The sequence below is a fragment of the Leopardus geoffroyi genome, chromosome E2 (genome assembly GCF_018350155.1).
Source record: "Leopardus geoffroyi isolate Oge1 chromosome E2, O.geoffroyi_Oge1_pat1.0, whole genome shotgun sequence".
Classification (NCBI taxonomy): Eukaryota; Metazoa; Chordata; class Mammalia; order Carnivora; family Felidae; genus Leopardus; species Leopardus geoffroyi.
The window spans coordinates 6,848,110-6,866,917 of record NC_059335.1 but is presented as its reverse complement, the minus strand read 5'-3'; the positions used below and the strand labels follow the sequence as shown (position 1 = coordinate 6,866,917).

At 57.4% G+C, this 18,808-nt stretch overlaps 1 protein-coding gene and 1 long non-coding RNA gene across 11 annotated transcripts; one reads left to right on the top strand and one right to left on the bottom strand.

Annotated features, from left to right (window-relative positions):
• The first annotated feature begins 3,630 nt into the window (after nucleotides 1-3,630).
• SPACA6 (sperm acrosome associated 6) lies at nucleotides 3,631-15,734 on the top strand. Of its 10 annotated transcripts, XM_045440498.1 has the most exons (10): nucleotides 3,631-4,320; nucleotides 5,073-5,660; nucleotides 6,201-6,278; nucleotides 12,361-12,429; nucleotides 13,117-13,140; nucleotides 13,487-13,596; nucleotides 13,689-13,793; nucleotides 14,231-14,387; nucleotides 14,485-14,695; nucleotides 15,024-15,128. In XM_045440498.1, exons 2-10 carry the CDS (start codon nucleotides 5,447-5,449, stop codon nucleotides 15,055-15,057), a joined length of 1,002 nt encoding a protein of 333 aa, XP_045296454.1. In that variant the 5' UTR covers nucleotides 3,631-4,320; nucleotides 5,073-5,446; the 3' UTR covers nucleotides 15,058-15,128. The 10 variants fall into 10 exon arrangements, with proteins under 10 accessions (XP_045296454.1, XP_045296457.1, XP_045296462.1 ...); XM_045440501.1 differs by lacking the exon at nucleotides 15,024-15,128 and adding an exon at nucleotides 15,130-15,734 and having other exon boundaries at nucleotides 3,631-5,660; XM_045440506.1 differs by lacking the exon at nucleotides 5,073-5,660 and having other exon boundaries at nucleotides 3,631-3,862; nucleotides 6,175-6,278.
• LOC123578028 lies at nucleotides 10,170-14,397 on the bottom strand. Its single transcript, XR_006702197.1, has 3 exons — nucleotides 14,285-14,397; nucleotides 13,417-13,578; nucleotides 10,170-10,862 (listed from the first exon to the last, which is right to left on the bottom strand). It is a non-coding gene; the product is annotated as an uncharacterized LOC123578028 (long non-coding RNA).
• Nucleotides 15,735-18,808: the final 3,074 nt, after the last annotated feature.

Genomic DNA, 18,808 nt, shown 5'->3' with positions numbered 1-18,808 from the left:
GCGCTCTCTCTCTCTCAAAACAATTAAACATTTTTTAAAAGAAGTAATGTGCATATGCATAAGCATTAGTTTCTGTATGCAAGAAAACAAATCTCCCAATTGACTGAGTTAAGTATGGATAATGTATGCAATGGAATACTATATAGCCCCTAAAATGGAGGAGTTGGGTCTAGAAGCAGGGGTAGGGGAGGCTCTTCAAGACGCAGTGTTAAAAAAGCAAAGTGTAGGACAATGTGATCCCAGCTGGGGACAAAAAAAGAGAAAGGGGTGGCATAATATATGTGCATAGATATATAGAATTCGGCTGAAAAGATACACAAGAAATTGGTAAGCCTAAGCTAGCTCCAGCAAGTACTGGGTGTCTGGCAAACGCATTTTTCACTGTTGGAGCCCTAGAATCACATACCCACCGCTGCCTGAATGTGTTCCCTAAACGTCCCCTGACCCAAACGCCCACAAAGTTCCAAGCTGCGCATAGCACCTATCCTCCCCAGTTCCCTCTTCCTCCTGGTCCCCATTTGGGAACAACTTCTGTCCCCTCAGTTCCTGGGCCAGACTCCTGGTGGCTGTATCTTCTTCACGTCTTCCCCTCCCCATCACGCCCACAGTCGGTCAGTGCCCAGTCCCTCCTGCCGGCACACATTCTCTGCCCCACCCTCTCCTTTCTGTCCGCAGGGTCCCAGCCCCAGCCCGGGCATCCGCCCCCTCCACCCATCCCCCACAGGGCCCCAGAGGGGTCTCTCAGACGTCCAGACCTGACTACCACCCTCCACGGCTCCCGGTCACCCCCAGGAGAAAGTTCCCAGCCTGGCCTTCAAAACGCTCTCGAGCCTGGCCCCGCCCACCGCCTCAGCCGCATCTTCAGAGCTCCTCGGCTCCTGTCCTCTAAGGCTCCAGGCGGACTTGACTGCTTTGCGGTCCTCCCGGAATCGCCCCCGGTTCCCTGCCTTAGAGCCTCTGCCAGGAACGTCCTTGCTGCGGCCAGCCCCCCTCTCGGCCATCCAGATCTAACTTCTCCCGGTTCTCGGAGGTCCCTTCGGCTGTCTCCAGCCGAAAGGGCTCCTTCCTCCCCTGGGCTCGCACAGCCGCTGGCCTCTGGCTCTGTCATACCCCGATCGCCCTGCATTGGAACTGTCTGCGTCTGGGGCTGTCTCCTCCATCAGACTGTGAGCTCCGTCTGCGAGGGCAGCTATGGGTCTGATTCACCTTTGGGGCCCCAGCGCGGGGGGCGGGGGGTGGCGAAGCGGAGGGAGGGGAAGGAGGCTGGGAGGGCAGGAAGGGGGGAGAGCGAGGAGGGGAGCAGACCCCGCTGGGGCGGGGGGGGGGGGTGGGTGGGGAGGAAGAGGAGAGACACAGAGACGGAGAGACCGGGAGGAGAATGCACCGCGCAGGAGGCGGCGACCGCGGCGACAAGGCGAGGGCGCAGAGGTGGAGGGCGCGGGAGAAAGCGGAGAGGGGAGAGCCGGGCCGGCCGCAGGAGGCGGAGGGAGGGAGAAGTGGAGCGCGGCGCCCCGCCGCCCCGGCCCCTTTTGTCCCTTCCCTCCGCCCTGCGTCACGCTCCCGGCCGGCCTCCCCGCGCGCTCCCTCCCCCGCCCGCGCCTCCTCCCCGGGGCTGGATGGAATTTTTTCCCCTGGACCGGGGCCAGCTCCGGGGCCGGGGGAGGCAGGCCGGGCCCGGCCGGCGGCGGGGAGGGGCCGGGGCGGGGGCGCCCGGGGAGGGGGCCGGCCCGCGGGGTCCCGGGCGGAGACGCGGACCGGAGGGAGTCGGGAGGAGGGAAGGAGGATGGCGGGGCCGCCGGGAGGAAGGGGAGAGGCCGTCGGGCGGCGGAGGCGGGGAGAGGATGGAGAGCGGGCGGCGGCGGCGGCGGCGGCGGGCCCGGCGCGGCGCGGCCTGGGGGCTGGCCGGGGAGCCCCTGCCCTCCGACGCGGGAGCGGCGGAGCCGTGAGTCTGCGGAAAGCGGGCGGGGGGTGGGGCGGCGGGGGGCGGGGGTAGGGCGCTGGGGCCCGGACCCGGGGTCCCAGGGGGAGGAGGCCGCGGCGGCCTGGGTTTCTGGGTTCTTGGAGGAGGAGGGGTCTGGGGACCCAGACTCCTGAATCCTCGGAGGAGGGGGCTGGGGGCCTGGATTCCGGGGTCCGGAGGAGGAGAGGGCGGGGAACGCCTCCCGGATTCCAGAGGAGGAGGGAGCTGGGGCCGGGGTAGCTGGACGCGGAGGCTGGAGGACACTGGGGCAAGACGCCCGCCCGAGCCCTCAGGGGAGGTGGAGGGAGAGAGGTTGGCTTTGGAGGTGCCTCTGGCAGCGGAAGGGTTAACGTCTGGCTGGAGGGGAGGGGGAGGGGCAGGGAAGGGGCTGTGGGGCTTTGAGGGGTCAAGGGTGAGCCGTGCGAGGTGGGGGCGGAGGAGGGGGGGGAGGTTGTCTGGGCTGCCAGACAGGCCAGGGTCAGCGGCGGGGGCAGGGGATGTCTGGCGGAGGAGAGGCCCAGCATCCAGGCTCCCTTGGGGACCTGGGATTCCAGGCCTCAGCCCCCTCCTCCTTCAGACCTGGGAGTCCGCAACCCAGCCCCCTCCCCCAGAATCCGAACCCTTAGCCCTCTTTACCCCAGGACCCGAGAGAGACTGGGCCTCGGGCCTCTTTTTCCCTCAGACCTGGGAGTCCACAGCCCAGCCCCCACCCTTCACAAAACGGCGGAGTCCGGGCCCCTTGCCCCTTCCTCCCCCGAACCCAGGCGTCCCCACCTCCTCTTTAAGCCCCAGCTGGATCCCAGCCCTCTGGGGGTTAAGGGGGCGGGGCCAGCCGGTTGCCATGGTGCCAGACTGTTTGGGTCTGCTCTCTGACCCTTGGGGGCTCCCCAGGGTCTGCAGAGAGGGGGAGGGGGACCCAGACCTGAGGGAAGTCCAGCGCCAACCCCCTCCCCAAATCGGGCCTATGGGCCCAGGGAGTTCGTGTCTCCATCAGCGCCGTGTCCGGTGACCTTGAACAAGTCCTGACGGTTTTCTCTGCGTCTCAGTTTCCCCAAGGAGAAATTTTGGGGGGGAGTGGGGAGATGCTCGGGTCCTGCAAATCTTTAAGATTCTCAGCTCCCCTCTCACCCCCTCCTCAGGCCCCAGGCAGCCCCGGGGCATGCTGGGAACCCGGCCTGGGCTCTGGGCCAGGTTGTGGGGGGGCGGGGGCAGCCTCCTCCCTTCCCCTTCCTCCCCACCTTGGCCTGACTCTCGCCCCCGCCTGAGGGTCTGGGAGGTTGGGAAGGAGGGAAGGGGGATGAGAGCCGGACCGACTCTGGCCCCCCATCTCCTCCTTTCCTCCTCCGCCCCCTTCCCGCCTCTCCTCCCCCTCCTCAGCAGGTCGCTACCCCAGCCCTGGGCCCCTTCTCCAACCACCCCCACCCCACCCCCAGCTCCAGACCTGGCTCTGAGCTGTGAGGGGGAGGGAGAGAGGGAAGGAGAAAGACAGAGAGAGAGAGAGAGAGAGAGAGAGGCGAAGAGAGAGGCAGAGAGGGGGCGAAGGAGAAGGGAGGGAGAAAGAAGGGGGTGGGAAGGAAGGGAGGAAAGAGACAGAGGGAGACAGAGATGGAGAGAAAGGGAGAGGAGAAGGGAGCCGGCCAGAGACAGAGACATTGAGGAAGAAAGAGACTGAGAGCATGAGAGACAAAGAGAGAGGGAGGGAGGAGGACAAGGGAGGAAGAAAGACAGAAGGGAAAGAAAAAGAATAAGGAAGGAGAAAAGAGGGAGAGGCCATCTGCGAGGGAGAGTGCCGGAACCCAGGAGGGGAGAAACAGACTGAGCGAGGCCGAGAGAGAAGGCCGAGAGCGGGGAATGAGCAATGCGGAGCCGGGAGAAACAGCCGCGGAAGGAGGTAGAGACCAGGTAAGCCGGGAGCGGACACGGACACCAGGCGCAGCAGGAACAGACAGCAGGAGGAGACAGTCAGAAAGGTGGAGCTAGAGCGAGGGACAGACAGAACTGGACGGAGGGACCGACCTGCCGCCTGCAGGTGCACAGACGGGCTAAAGGTTAGCCCTCGGGTGGGGAGGCTGGGTGCCCGCCCCGGAGCCTACCAGGCCCGGCCCCTCCCACTTGCTCTGGCCCAGCCTCTCCCCCTCGTGGGGCAGTGCGCCGGCGGCCTTCTCACCTGCCCAATGGGGGGGGAGCCGACAGCACCTTACTAGGCCTGGGGCAGTGTTAGCGCTCAGGGATCACAGCTGTCATCCTTATAAATGATGGGAGGCCAAAAGAAGAAATGAGAGAGGGGAAAAATATCCAGAGATGTTCGAAGGTTTCATATCCCCGCCTCCGCCCTAGTCCTGGATTCCAGAATCTGACAGGTAGGTAGGGAGCTGCTTGCCCAAGGGGCCCAACTCCAAAACAGGTGAGGCTCCCTCTGACTCTGCATCCGGGAAGCCAGGCCATGCCTTCCCCAGTGAGGCAGGCCTGGCTGGACTCCCGGGTCTGAGGGAGGAGGTGGCTGGGGGGGGGGGGGGGGGCCTGGATTCCAGGGCCCTTTGAGGAGGAAGGGACTAGGGGCCTGAACTCCTGGGTCCCTGCTGAGGAAGGGGCCAAGGGACTGATTCCTGGGTTCCTGGGGGAGGAGGGGGCCGGGGTCCCGGATTCCTGGGTCCTGGCACCCACCCGTAGAACCGACCTTGCGGGGCCTTCGCCGCACACAAGCTCGAGTCTGTGGGTCCGTGTCGGGGGCTCACCATCGCGGCTGGGGTCTTCCCGGCCCTCCCCGCCCTCCCTGGTCCTCCTGGCCCCCATCTGTCCGTCCATCCGTCTGTCTGTCCACCTGCCGCGCCCCCCGGGCTGAGGTAGGAGGTTGTATAGTTGAGGAGGACACCCACGGAGATCACTATACGGCCTCCTAGCTTTCCCCAGGCTGCGCCCTGCACGGGACGCCCGGCGGGGACCCCAGCCCCGGACCGCTGCCCCATGCCGGGGGGACCCTGGGTGGAGGAGCTGGGCTGTCTCTCCATCTCCACTGTGTCTCTGGAGTCTTCTGTGTGTCTGCACAGCGGCCTCTCAGACTCTGTCTTCATCTCTCTCTTACTGTGTTTTCTGGCATCCCTCCATGTCTCAGCTCCTGTCTCTCGGGATCTCACAGTATCTCTGTGCCATCTCCACTCTGACCCCACACCCCCACCCCACGCCAGCGCCTGTCAGGCCACCCCATACCACACTGCCGGCCTCTGGGTCCCTGAGACCCTTTAACCTGTGAGGACATCCAGGGTCACAGGTGAGGTTCTTGGGAGCCTGGCGTCCGGACCAACCACAAGCCTGGGGATTGCCCACCTGACCCCTGACCGCTCACACCCTTCCTCCTGGAAAACCCAGAGCTTGACGTTTGGCCAGCCACAGAAATCCGACCTCTGACCCTAGACCACGTGCCCCTCCCCCCCACCATGGTGACCTCACAAAGGTCACCAGCTTCTCCCCGGGCCTAGACCCTCCGCTATGGCCCTGCTGGCCCAAGACAGCGCTGTCCCGTGTGCCCTGGTGGCCCTCACGGTCTTCAGGGCCCCCGCCTGGGCCTGTCTGATCTGCTTCACATCCTATAAGGAACGCACCCGCATCTGCCAGATCTTTGCTGGTAAACAGGGCCCCGAGCTGGACAAGTGTCAGGAGGCATTCAGCAGCGCCTTTGCGGACCTCGCCGACATTGAAATCAGTGAGGAGACCTGCCACTCTCCTCCGGGGTCCTGGGGGGTATGTGCAGGGAGGGCCCCGAGTGCCTTGAGAACCACTGGGCTTCACACAGAGAGGGGATGGGGGGGGCAGACTTAGAGCAGGATGGAGAGTGAGGGACAGACTCGGGGGAGGACAGACATTTGGGGGGACAGACTCAGAAGGGGATCGTATACACATGGAGGACAGACTCAGGAGAGGATAGAGATGGGGGGGATAGACGGGGGGGACCAGAGATGGGGGACAGACTCAGAGAGGAGGAGAATAGAGGTGTAGGGGGACAGACTCAAGGGAGGAGAGAGATGGGGGGATAGACTCAGAGATAGGGGACAGACTCAGAGAGGGCAGGATAGACACTGGGAGGGGACAGACTCAGAGATGGCGGATAGCAGTGGGGGGGGGGGGGGGTGGACAGAGACTCGGAGACAGAAGGTATCTTAGAGAGACAGAGAATCTCCACACTTCGGACGTGGTGTTGAGGGGACCGCTTTTCCCAGCCTCTGCCCTCAGCCCTTACTCCCAGACTACGATGAGAGAAGCCATCTGCATGACGCCTTCACCCAGATGACCCACTCTCTCCAGGAGGTAGCTGCCGCCCAGGGTGAGTGGGGTGGGGATGGTCTGGCGGATGTGGGTTGGAAGCCCCCAAGGGGTAGGTGTGTGTGTGCAGGGCGGGGCGTGGGGGGCAAATGTGGCAGATCCTGAGGCGGTGCCATAGGCTGAGTGAGCTTGATTATCTGTCGGGAAGAAGGGACGGCCGGATGCTGGCAGGGAGGTCAAAGAATAGTGCAGAAATGACCTCGAGTCTGAAGCCCAGTCGGGAGCAGGCAGACATGAGTTCCGAGCCACCTGGCTGTGTGGCTCCCCCTCTTCCTGGCTGTGAGGTTCTGGATGTGTTGCTGCCTCCCTCAGGGTCTCAGCTCACCCACCTGTAAGATGGGACAATTGCTTTGCTTCCCTGACGGCTGTGCAGCGTGGTGAGCGGAAGAAGCCTCCTGACCAGATAGACCTCGAGGGTGGGAGGGAGGAGGGAGGCCTGAGCGCTGTTTGCAGCATGAACTGGCCCGTTGGGGGTCCAGGGCTCAGGGTTTATTTCTACATCTGCAGTTAGGCCTTTTGTTTTCTGCTCTTGCCCACCAAGCTTTCTGACAACGACCCTGAAAGATGGGGAGGTTCCCGTCCACCCAGGGGGTGTCTGGGGAGGGGGTGAGCATGGAGAAGACTTCAGCTACAGACCCCCAAACCCCAAAGAGAGGCCTGGGCAACTGAGAGCTGGGGTGGGGGGAGGGGCTCAGGACTCCAGAAAACACCTTTTCTCCCCACGTAGACCACCTCCTCACAGAAGTTTCTGAAAAGAGCAGGAACGAGTCCCGTTCTGCACGGAAAAGATCTCCCCCTAGAGCTGTGTGTGGGACACACTGGAGTGGGGAGACAGTGGAGGCCGGGAGGCCTGAGCCGGGGAAGGGCTGTGACAGTGCAGGAGAGGACACGGGCGCAGATGAGAGTCCAGAGCAAGAGGGACAGGGGGCGGGTCTGATGGGCTGTTCGGGGAGTTGCATGATAACAGACAGCACCCGGGGTCCCCATGCGAGGGTGGGGGCTGGGTCATCCCTGGAGATGGGGAGTCCGGACAAAAGAGCAGGAGTGGGAGTAGGTGGTGAGCTGGGCTAGGATGTAGTGACCGAGAGGGACGCGGGAGACATCCAGGAGGCAGCTAGACACATGCGTCCAGGGTTTAGCTGCAAGGTCAGGGAGACTGGAGACTGTCCTGAAGGAGCAGGGCTATGAGTGGGGAAAGGGCAGGCTCAGCTCTGGGCGTAGCAAGATCCTCTGGGGTTGTGTGGGGGACAGACCGGAGGCCGGGAGAAGCTGGTGCAACATAAGCGACAAGTTTCTATTGAATGTGCCGGAAACAACACTGAGGACATAGCTGTGACCAGAACTCCAAACCACTAGCCCTCAGGTTGCTTGTATTGGGGGCGGTGGGAGGCACAGACAATAAATGTAATCAGTGAAATACTATAGTGTGTCAGTTGGTAATCCAGGATATGGAGGGGAACAGAGGACAGAAAGGGAACAGGGTGCCCCATGAGATGATTATTTAAAAAAAAAATGTTAATGTTTTTATTTATTTTGGAGGGAGAGAGAGACAGAGCACGACCAGGGGAGGGGCAGAGAGAGCGGGAGACACAGAGTCTGAAGCAGGCTCCAGGCTCCGAGCTGTCAGCACAGAGCCTGACACAGGGCTCGAACTCACGAACCGCGAGATCATGACCTGAACCAAAGTCGGATACCCAACTGACTGAGCCCCCCAGGCGCCCCGTGGGGTGATTATGTCACGTAGGTTGGTCAGGGGAGTTGCAAATTAGAAGATGCGGCTGAGCAAAGATGTGCATGAGGTGACAGAGCCATGCAGATAATCTGGGGGAAGAGCCAGCACAAGGGGCTGGAGCGGAGGGAAAAAGCGAGAGATGAAATCAGAGGCTTCGAAGAACCACATCCTGTAGGACCTCGTAGGCCAGTGGTTGTCAAGCTCCCGTGGATGTCAGAATCACCCGGGAGCCGGTTAAAATGCAGACCCCTGGGCCCCACCCTCCATTTCAGACCAGTAGGTCTGAGGCAGGGCCGGGAAGGGCACATTTCCAACAAGTTCCCAGGTGATGCTCCAGGAACACACTTTGAGAACCGTTCTTGTGGGCCCTTGAACGGACTTCAGCTTTTGCTCTCGAGGCGGGAGCCACACTGGAGGATTTCAGGGAGAAAGAAAGAGACGGTATCTGACTGAGGCCATGTAGGCCAAGGGCAAAAGCAGGGCAACCACTGAGAAGGTCAGCGGTGTTTGGACCAGCTGTAGTGGGCCAGGTGGGCCAAGACGAGGGTTGGGCATGAGCGTGGAAGATTAGGAAGGTCAAGGATGTGACCGTGCCAAACGTGCCCCGTACATGGGAGGGGCCGTGTCTGCGGTTACACATGTTAATTATCCTCCTCAAGGACATCTCCATACCGGCCCTGTGAGGTGGGGTTTTGTGGCCCCATTTTCTAGATGGGGAAGCTGGGGCCCAGCTGGACTTTCTGTCCTGGACGGACCCAGGAGATGCTGGATTGGGCGTGTGCAGGGTGAGGGGGATGGGAAGGGCAGCTCCAGGTCTCCGGGACGGACGACCCAAGAGATGGACACGCTGACTCCGAGAGGCTCTCCGTGGTGGCAGGTGATCCTGTTTGCGTATAAAAACCAGGGAGTGGACGGCATGGTGTAGAGAAGGGAGGTATGCCACAGGTCATGGAGCTCAACCACCTGGGTTGAAGTCTAGCTGTGTGACCTCGGGCCACCTTCCTAACTTCTCTGTGCCTGTTTCCCCATCTCAAACCTGGAGGTGGTCGATACGAGCAGCTGACCCGTCCGTAACACTCACCGTGTGCCATCCGAAGCGCTTACAGACATTCTGTCACGCGGCCATTAAACGGCACATCGTTTGGCATGGGGACGCCCTTTATATTGTATGGCATTAAATCTCACCCCCGCCCTCCACCCCAGCCCCAAGAGGCAGGCGCTGATATTGTCCCCGTCTTGCAAACTGGGGATCAGGAAAGCTAAATATTTGGCCAAGGTCACATAAGGAAGAGGGCTGGAAATGGATGTCTCAGCTGTGACATTTCTAATTTCCAAAGCCATCTCCACCAATCGCCAATCCACCATCCAGCCGTTCACTTTGGGAAAAGCCACAAAACCTTACAGTTTGGAGGCCCTTGCAAGGGTCAAAACTCCCAACACCCATAACAGATGGATGAGCCGGGACTCAAACCCGGATGGTCTGAAACAGTTGAAGTTCCTACGGATACGCACTTTTTTTTTTACATGCACCTCTTTTGGGGAGACTTTACAACATCTACCCACGCCCCCTTGTGGCTCACTTGAGACAACCTCCACCCCTCTGCCTCTGGACATTTCACTCTATCCCTGTTTTATTCCCATGATTTACTCGATCGATACCGCACGCACACATACCCTGGGCATGGCTCACTTGGTATATCCCACACTCATCCTCCCTGTGAGTCACTTGGTTTGGCCCAAAGATATTCCTTGGATGACGACTCCAACATCCTCGCCTCTCATTTGAGCACCCCACTCTGACCACATCTTCCTGATCATCCTGCCGTCTCCAGACCACACATCTGCCCTGTGACCAAGGAGAGACACCTAAGTCCTTGACCCCTCATTCTGAACCCACTTCCTGGCTTCAGTGCCCCCTCTCTCCAATTTATACCCAAAGATCACCACATCAGCCACACTTGCCAATATCTTCCATTTTTATATGGTCTTAAATCACAGAGGAGCAGGGCCCCTGGGTGGCTGGGTTGGTTAAGCATTTGACTCTTGACTTCAGCTGAGGTCTCGATCTCAGGATTGTGAGTTCAAGCCCCGTGCTGGGCTCTGCGCTGGGCATGAAGCCTACTTAAAAAAAAAAAAAAAAAAAGTCACAGAGGAATGTGCAACGGCTTAAGCAAGCTAGAAGTTTATTTCTCCCATGTAAAAGAAGTCTTGAGGTAGGCACTTCAGTACGGCAGCACCATGTCATCTTCTTGGGGACCCAAACCCCTTCCGGCTGCCTGCTTTACCATCCTAGGGTGGAGCCCTTATCTTCGTGGTTCTACATGACTGCTAGAGCTCCGGCCATCCATCCAAGCTTCAGGCAGCAAAATGGAGAAAGGGGAAGGATTGATAAAATGTGCTATGTCTCTTTTAAGACTCTGTCCTATGAACTTGGTTATATGACCACAACTGGGTCACATGACTGCAGCTACAAGCTGCAAGGGCTGTTGAGAAATCTAGCCTTTTAGCTGGGTGGTTGGCGGGGCCGGGGGTGCTTTCCCAGCTGAAATGCAGTGTGATGTTACTAAAGAGATATTTGGAGGCAACTAGCAATCCCTGTGTGTTAGCTTGCTGGGGTTGCTATAACAAAGTGCCGTCAACTGAGTTGCTTAAACAACCGAAAGGTATTTGTTCACAATTCTGGAGGCTAGAAGTCCAAGATCAAGGCATCAGGGTGAGCAGGGCTGGGTCCTTCTGAGGCCTCTCTCTTTGTCTTCTCTTTTGCTGTGTCTTCACACGCTCTTCCCTTTGTGTGTCTGTGTCTAGCTTTCCTCCTCTTACAATGCCATCAGTCATGCTGGATCAGGGTCCACCCTGATGACATAATTTTAACTTAATGACCTCTTCAAGGCTGTACCTCCAAGTACAGTCACAGTCCAAGGTACTCGGGGTTAGGACTTCCGCATACGGATTTGGGAAGACTGCATACAATTCAGTCCATAACACCTGCCACATTTCTAATTTGCAAAGCCATCTCCACCAATCGCCAATCCACCATCCAGCCGTTCACTTTGGGAAAAGCCACAAAACCTTACATTTGGGAGGCCCCTGCAAGGGTCAAAACTGCCAACACCCACAAGGACGGAGAAAGAAAGCGTAAAAGGGGGGTAGGAACGAACAGAGACTGGAGACCGCAGAGGAGGGTCAGGTGCATGCCCTGTGTAGAGCAGGTAGCCGCCCCTAAGCTGTAGTTACTTGCCCCCTCACAAAAACACAGCCTCTGTGTTGCACCTCTTCCAAATGTTTTAAAAGGAATGCCAAACGTTTTATGTGACTTTCCCAAATTTTACATGCTGGCAACTGGTTAATTTTTAAAAATAAATTCCAGTCCAAATATAACACATGCAAGAGATGGACTGGAGCCACAGGCCACCGGTTGTGGTCGCCATTCCAGCCGGATCCTGGAATTCATTCTGCACATACTTACTGAGCACTTTCTAAGACTCAGGGCCCTCCCCTGGGTTCTGGGGATACGGCACTGAAGAACGAAGAACAATGTGTTTACGAACTTAAAAGACACCCTTACATGATTGCTGTATATACAAATTATGTAAGGGGGCACCTGGGTGGCTCAGTCGGTTAAGCGTCCGATTTCAGCTTAGGTCATGGTCTCGCGGTTTGTGATTTCGAGCCCCACGTCGGGCTCTGTGCTGACACCTCGGAGCCTGGAGCCTGCCTCAGATTCTGTGTCTCCCTCTCTGCCCCTTCTGCTTGTGCTCTCTATCTCAAAAATAAACATTACAATTTTTAAAATAAATTATATAAATACATATCATTCTAAACTGAGAACTCTAAATGGAATGAATGGAACACTTCGGGAGACAAAAATAGGGAACTGGATTAGATCTGTGGTCAGGGAAAACCTCGCAGGAGACGACATGAGGTTGGAGATGAAGGATGGGTAGGAATAGGGGGAAAGATGTGTTAGAAACAGAAGCCAGCATGTGCAAAGGCCCTGAGGTGCTAGAGAATATGGCTGTTTTCACACTAGGGGAAATGATAGGTGGGCACGATGGAATAGAGAGCCAGAGGAAACCAGCCAGACCATGTAGGGGTAGTAGGACTTGGTGAGGAATTTGATCTTTATCTTCCCCTTTCCCCTCAATAAGATCAACACAGGATGCAGAGGGGTTCCATTGGAGAGATAGTCCAGGGGCAGATGGAAGGACATCTGGGGATCCGTCAGGCTTCCAGGTAGACAGGGTGGGAGGAGGTGAGAAGAGGGGGTGCAGTATATACTAGACACATAGGGACGGGGAGGGGCTGAGGAAGGGAAGGGTCTTTACTACAAGGCCCCCCCTCCATTCCCCAGGCTCCTTTAACGTTGCTTTCCCTGATGCTGCCGAGAAAATGCGGAAGGTCATTATGAAGCTTAAAGGAGGTAAAAGAGGCTCCAGTTCCTTCCCTTAGGCGCGACACACACGATTAGAAAATTCCTGAGCCAGCCATCCTTTCCCTTCTGCCCAGTCCCTCTGAGCCGCTGCCCTCGGTGGGTCACTCCTGACACAGCCTCTCCCCCTGCCAGGACCACTCTGGATGTGGTCCCCGCTTCGGTGGAAGGTTTCCTCTCCAGCTAGGACCCTTTCTTGGGATGGTTCCGTCCCAGATTGGCCTGGGCCTCTCCCTGGATCTGTCGGCGCACTCTGACATTTCCTTTCCAAGTGGACCCCCTCAGTGGGGGAATTCTAGCCTAGCCAACACCTCTACTCTGAGCCCGCTAGTTAGGCCCTGTCCCTAAAACAATCGCCCGGGGTCTAGCCGGGGTCTAGCCCGGCTCCCTCAGTGGAACACACTGGGGTCCGCCTAGCGCCCTTAGAAACAGCATGCCTGGGCCTGATGTCACTGGAATGCTGCAGGCCTGGCCCCGCCCCCTAGGTGGGCGGTGGCAGATCAGGCCTCGCCCCTGGATCGCCCGCGGCAGGCCTGGCTCCGCCCCCTAGGTGGGCCGCGGCAGGCCTGGCCCCGCCCCGTAGGAGAAAGGCATCGGGCCCAGTAACATCCCCTATGGGAGCTCCAGATGGGCACTTCCAGGCCCTCCAAGGTAGTTATGTCTCCTCTCTCTCCACAGCCCAGGCCTGCGTCCCTCCCTGCGGTAAGCACCTCATTCAAAGCTCAGAATTGAGGGGGCAGGGAGGTGGTCGGGATCGAAACCTGGGTGGGCGTCGGGTCCGAAGGAGGCCAATAAGAGCCCTGGAGAAAAGGAATAAAACCAGGTATTGCTCACAAACCTCATATAAGGCGGGCCTGACAGCAAAAACAAGCCAATAGGAGTCCTAGAGGCCGGAGAGTGTGGCGAGTCAGCCAGTGAGCGCAGGGAAGGCGGCGCCCAGGGCCTGTCTGGCCGATAGAGCCCGGAGGCTTAACAGACCTTAAGTTGGCCAAAGGGACCCTGGCTGGGGAACGCAGACGGAGCCCAGGTGCACGCTTCGGTCCCACAGGGTTCCAGGATGTCGCCCGGCGTTTCCTCTGCTACGGGTGCTACTCCAAGGCCTGCAACTTCCCGCTGGACTGCCCAGGTGAGAGGCGGGGCCTGGAAGGAGAAGAAACGGTACGAACTGGAGAAACTAGAGCTGAGCCGGGAAGGGAAGCGGCCGCACGGGGGCGGGCCCGGGTGGTGACGCGGACATGTCTTCAGTTCAGGACTTGACGGTGACTCGGGGTCAGCAGGCTAAGTTCTCCTGCACTGTGAACTTCCAACTGCCTAAGGAAGAAATCACCTATTCCTGGAAGTTCGCAGGAGGAGGTGTGAGTCGGAGCGGGGCCAACGCGAAGGGTTTAGGAGGCGGGTTATGCTTCTCTAGAGGATGGGTGGGGGGGGGGGTCAGGACTCGGGGGTGGGACTCGAGGGAGCTGAGTCTAGATTCACGTTTCGTGCAAGGGGACGGTCCCAGGATTTAGAAGTGGAGTCAAGGTTCAGGAGGGTGGCTTACGTGTAAGGAAGGATTTAGGGCCGGAGAGTGAGTACGGCGCCCAGGAGGCGGGGTTATGCGTAGAGGCGGGGGGGGGGGGGGGGGGGAGCCGCTAATAAGGGATGAGGGGTGGGGCCAAGGCTCGAGAAGGCGTGGTCTAGTTCGGGTCGGGACTCGAACGTTCTGGTTTGGCGAGACGCTTGCAGGGGGAACCTGACCCAAGTTAGGGCAGGGCTCCGCTCCTCCCACCGCTTCAGCCCGAGCGTCCCTTAGCTCCGGACGCAGGACCAGTCCTACTTCCGAGACATCCCGCGGGCTCAAGGATACCTGGCGCGGATCCGGCCGGTGCAGCCCACGCACAGCGGGACTTTCTCTTGCTCCATCCTGCACGACCAGCGCCCAGTGGCGCGGCTCTACTTTTTTCTTAACGGTGCGCGCGGGGCTGCGCGAGGGGGCGGGGCTGCGCGAGGGGGCGGGGCTGCGCGGGGCGCCGGGAGCGCGCCCGACTGACGCGCTCGCCCCCGCAGTGACCAGTGCGCCCCCGCGTGGGGAGCTCGAGCTCCAGGTCTCCTTTCGGGAAGTGCTGCGCTGGGCGCCGAAGGAGACGGAGACGTTGGAACCATGGAGGCCAAGCCTGGGCGAGCTGCTGGCCAGGCCCGAGGCTCTGACGCCGGGCAACCAGTGCCTGCTCGCGGCCCTCGCAGCCGTAGCGTCAGCCAGTGCGACCCTTATGGTGTGGTGAGTCCCTGGGACCCTGGAGTGCCAGCATCCGCTCCCCTTCCTCAGACCTGAGTGTCCGGCACCCTCGTACCCAGGAGTCCAGGCCACCATCCACCTCCTCCCTCAGACCCGGGAGTCCAGACCTCCAGCCCCTTCTCCCTCAGACCCAGGAATCTAGGCTTCCAGCCCCTCCTCCCTCAGACCCGTAAGTCCAGGTCCACGGCCCCCTCCTCCCTCAGATCCAAGAGTTCAGGCCTTATCCACCTTTGGGACTCAGGCTTCCAGGACCCCAGGAACTCATCCCCAACCCTGCCCCCCAACACAAAATGCCTCCTTGTTTCCCCAGGGTATTCTTTCGATGGTACTTCAAGGGCAACTAACAAAGGTATCTGTTTCTTACTTCTTTGTCCTGTTTTCATCCCTAAAATAAAGAATGTCTTTCCGCTCTCTAGATTCTTTCCATCTTTGAAGCTGATCAGTACTGTCGCAGGTAGCAGGAGAGGCAGCGGACCCCAGATACGTTCAGGCGGATAGGCTCCTAATGGCGGGAGTATGTACAGTTGTCGCAGTGCAAGGGCCTGTGCTGAGGGCTTTAGGTGCAAGCCCAGACCCCTCCCGGGATTTCTGGCAGTCTCTCTGACATTGCAGCCTGCAGAAGACACCCTCAAATAGAGTCCTTGATGTCTCCTTGAAAGCCCGTGCCTCCCTGAGGCTTTCCTGCTAAAGGCGCCCCCGTCCACCCAGCTGCTCCCCCAGAAACCTAAGTTTAATTCCTCCTCCTCTCCGGTTTTCATGCCAGAGCCTTTTTAACTCCTAGACATCTCGTGCAGCTGCCCTCTCTCTGTGGTCCCAGTCACCATCATCTCTTGCCTGGATCACTGCAGCAGCATCCCCACTCGCCCCCCTGCCTCGACTCGGCCTTGCCCCGCTGCAGTCCGTCTTCCACATAGCAGCCAGAGTAATATTTTAATGTATGTCAGATCAGAGGCGCCTGGGTGGCTCAGTCCGTTAAGGGTCCAGCGCTGGATTTCGGCTCAGGTCATGATCTCACAGTTCATGGGATCGAGCCCTACATCAGGCCCTGTGCTGACAGCATGGGGCCTGCTTGGGATTCTCTCTCCCTCTCTGCTCCTTTCCCCTGTTCATGCTCTCTCTCAAAATAAATAAAGTTAAAAAAATAAGTGTGTCAGATCAGGTTACTCCGGCTCAAAAGCCTTCAGTGGCTCCCTATTGCCATTGGGACAGAATCCAGTTCCTTGTCAAGGCCTCCGAGATACCCCAGGTTCTGGCCCTTGATGATCAGGCAAGCCTTGTCCCACTCTTCCCCTTGATCTTTCTACCCTGCAGTTCGTTTGGCCTTTGCTTATTCCTTGCGTTTGTCATGATTCTTGTCACTCTCTCCAGGACCTTGTTACATGGCTAGTTAACCCAGTTAGGGTTTCCTCTGAAAAGCCTTTACATGTATTAACCTATTGAATCCCCACGACAGCTCTGTGTGCCTGGCACTGTATTTGCCTGACTCTCTTTTCTTGTCCCCCCTCTTTACTCTCTATCCCCATTGGCCATTTTTTGGTCCTTGAACATACAAAGCTTGGTCCCATGTTCAGGCCTTTGCACATGCTGTTTTTCCTACTTGAAATGACTTTACTGTGAACCGCATGAAGCTACCTCTCTCTCAGTGCACACGTCCCAGCCCAAATGCCATCTTCTCTGACTACGCTCCCCCTCCATGGACATCCCCCTGTTTTAGCTTGTGCATAAGCACTCATTGGGACTTAATGTCAGCTTGTGTTTTTTATTTGGGTTTGTGTCCTCGCATGTGAAAGATAAGCTCCTTTTAGGCATCTACTCGTTCTTATTCACTGATATATTCCCCTTTACTCATTCGTTTAGAGAATACTTAGTACTTCCTATGTGCCGGGCATTTTTAAGAGACTGTCAAGACAGCAATGAAGAAATCAGGACAGACAAAAGTCTGCACCCTCATGGAGTTTATGTCCTCACGTATGGTCAGACGATAAGCAAAATGAAGCAAAAATGAGGCATGGATCAAGTCAGAAACAACCTGAGTGTGCCCAGCTTCGGGGACGTGGCCAGATGGCAGGGCGTCTGGAGCAGGACTTTAGGAAATGGCTACGCAGTGAGGTCAGAGAGGATGTGAGGGGACCAGGTCAGGCAGGACCTTGGCCACTGGAAGGTCTGCGTTTTCCTCTGAGATGAACGTTATGGGCAGTTTTTGAGGCAAGGAAGGTCATGATTTGATTTGATTTGCATGGCTCCTGTGTCGATACTACACCGTAGCGGGAAGGGTAGAAGCAGAAACCACTGTTTGGTGCTGTGATAACCTGGACAGCTTTGATCCAGGAAAGAGATCCGGCATCAGGGACAAAGTGCTGACAGTGAGAGCAGTCGTTCTCCATCTGCCCTAAAGGTGGAGCAGTGGGGCTTGCTTGTGGGTCGGAATGTTGGGTGTGAGGGGAAGAAAGGAGAAGGGGCAGGTGTCAATGGTCAGGGCAGCACCAATGTCCAGTAGAACCCTCTGCCATGATGGGAATGTTCTAGATGTGCACTGTCCATCATGGTGGCTGCCAGCCACCTGTGGCCACGAAACAGCTCAAATGTGGCCAGTGCAACTGAGGAGCTAAATTTATAATCTTTTGTAGCTTTGATAATTTAAATTGTCCCTCATCTTTGAAAACAGTAGTCACAGAGGGACGTGTCTGGGCATCCTGGGTATAGTCTGGATCACACTCTTTGTTTACTTGACTAGGAGCGCCTGGAAGTCAGGCACTGCCTCTTAAGGCATTTCTGTATTTGCAAACCTGGCAAAGTGTGGAATTCAATTCATACTTGGCAAGTGGGTCTGTGACTGATTGACTTTGTCAAAGAATGAGTGAATGAAAAGAAATCAAATAGTCCTGTGTGGTAGGGGTTACTGTTGTGCACAACGCACACGGCATGAGCAGCTCTAAGGCAGGGGTTCTGTTTCTGGATATCGGTGCTGCTGGAGGGTCAGGTTTCCTAGGGATTAAGGGGGAGGAAGGGGAAGACAGATGAGGAGCTGGGTCTGGTTTTGAGGTATCCCAAGTGGAAATGTCCTGGAGGCGGTTGGGGATACAAGTCTCGAATGTAGGGGTGAGGTCTGATCTGAACATACAAGTTCCAGAGTCCCTTCTCCAGGCAGGGAGCATGAACGAGGCATTCAGAGCCATTATCGCTGGATACACAGAGGAAACGAGTGTAGGAGAAGAGAAGTGGGTAGGAGGAGGCTTCTCCAAGGTGAAGCGGTCTGAAACATTACGTGGAGCCGAGAAGGAAAACGGGAGAGGGAAAACAAGGCAGCTATGGCATTCTGAAAGCCGGGCAAAGAAAGCATTTCAAGGAGAGTGACCACCTGGGTCACATGCTGTCACATCATGAGATAGGAGGCCTGAGAATTGGCCGTTGGTTTTAGCCACATGGACAACACTGATGAACTTACCCTGAGCAATCTCTATAGAGCAATGGGGTGGGAGGTGGGGGAACCATGTGATTGGCATGGGTTTAAAAGTCAGTGGGAGGCAACATTAGTCATCAGGGAAATGCAAATCAAAACCACAGTGAGATACCACTTCACACCCCCTGGGAAGCTATAATCAAAAAGCCAGGTGATAACAAATGTTGGTGAGGATGCAGGGAAATCAGAACCCTCATACTTTGCTGGTGGGAATATAAAATGGTACAGTCACTGTGGAAACCACCTGGCAATAAATTACACGTAGGATTGCCCTGTGACTCAGCAACTCCACTCCTAGAGAATTCCACCCGAGAGAATTTAACCTGTGTGTACACAACAGCTTGAATGTGAATGTTCATAGCGTTATTCACAATAGCCCAAAAATGGAAACATCCCAAATGTCGATCAACTGATAAATGCATCAGCCAAATGCGATACATCCCTACAGTGGAATGTTATTTGGCCCTGAAAAGGAAAGAGCCACCGATACATGCAACAACACGGATGAACCTCAAAAGAAGTCTGTCGCAAAAGATCCATATCGCGTGATCCCATTTGTGTGAAATATCCAGGAGAGGCGAATCTGTAGAGACAGTAGATTATGGTTGCCTGGGGTGTGGAGGTGGACCCAGAAT

Bases quoted from the DNA above. Each gene is read 5' to 3' on its own strand.
- SPACA6 (XM_045440498.1), top strand. From the start codon at position 5,447: ATGGCCCTGCTGGCCCAAGACAGCGCTGTCCCGTGTGCCCTGGTGGCC. The intron at 13,141-13,486 runs GTAAGCACCTCA...TCGGTCCCACAG, and splicing joins GGCCTGCGTCCCTCCCTGCG to GGTTCCAGGATGTCGCCCGG. The intron at 13,794-14,230 runs GTGAGTCGGAGC...AGCGTCCCTTAG, and splicing joins GGAAGTTCGCAGGAGGAGGT to CTCCGGACGCAGGACCAGTC.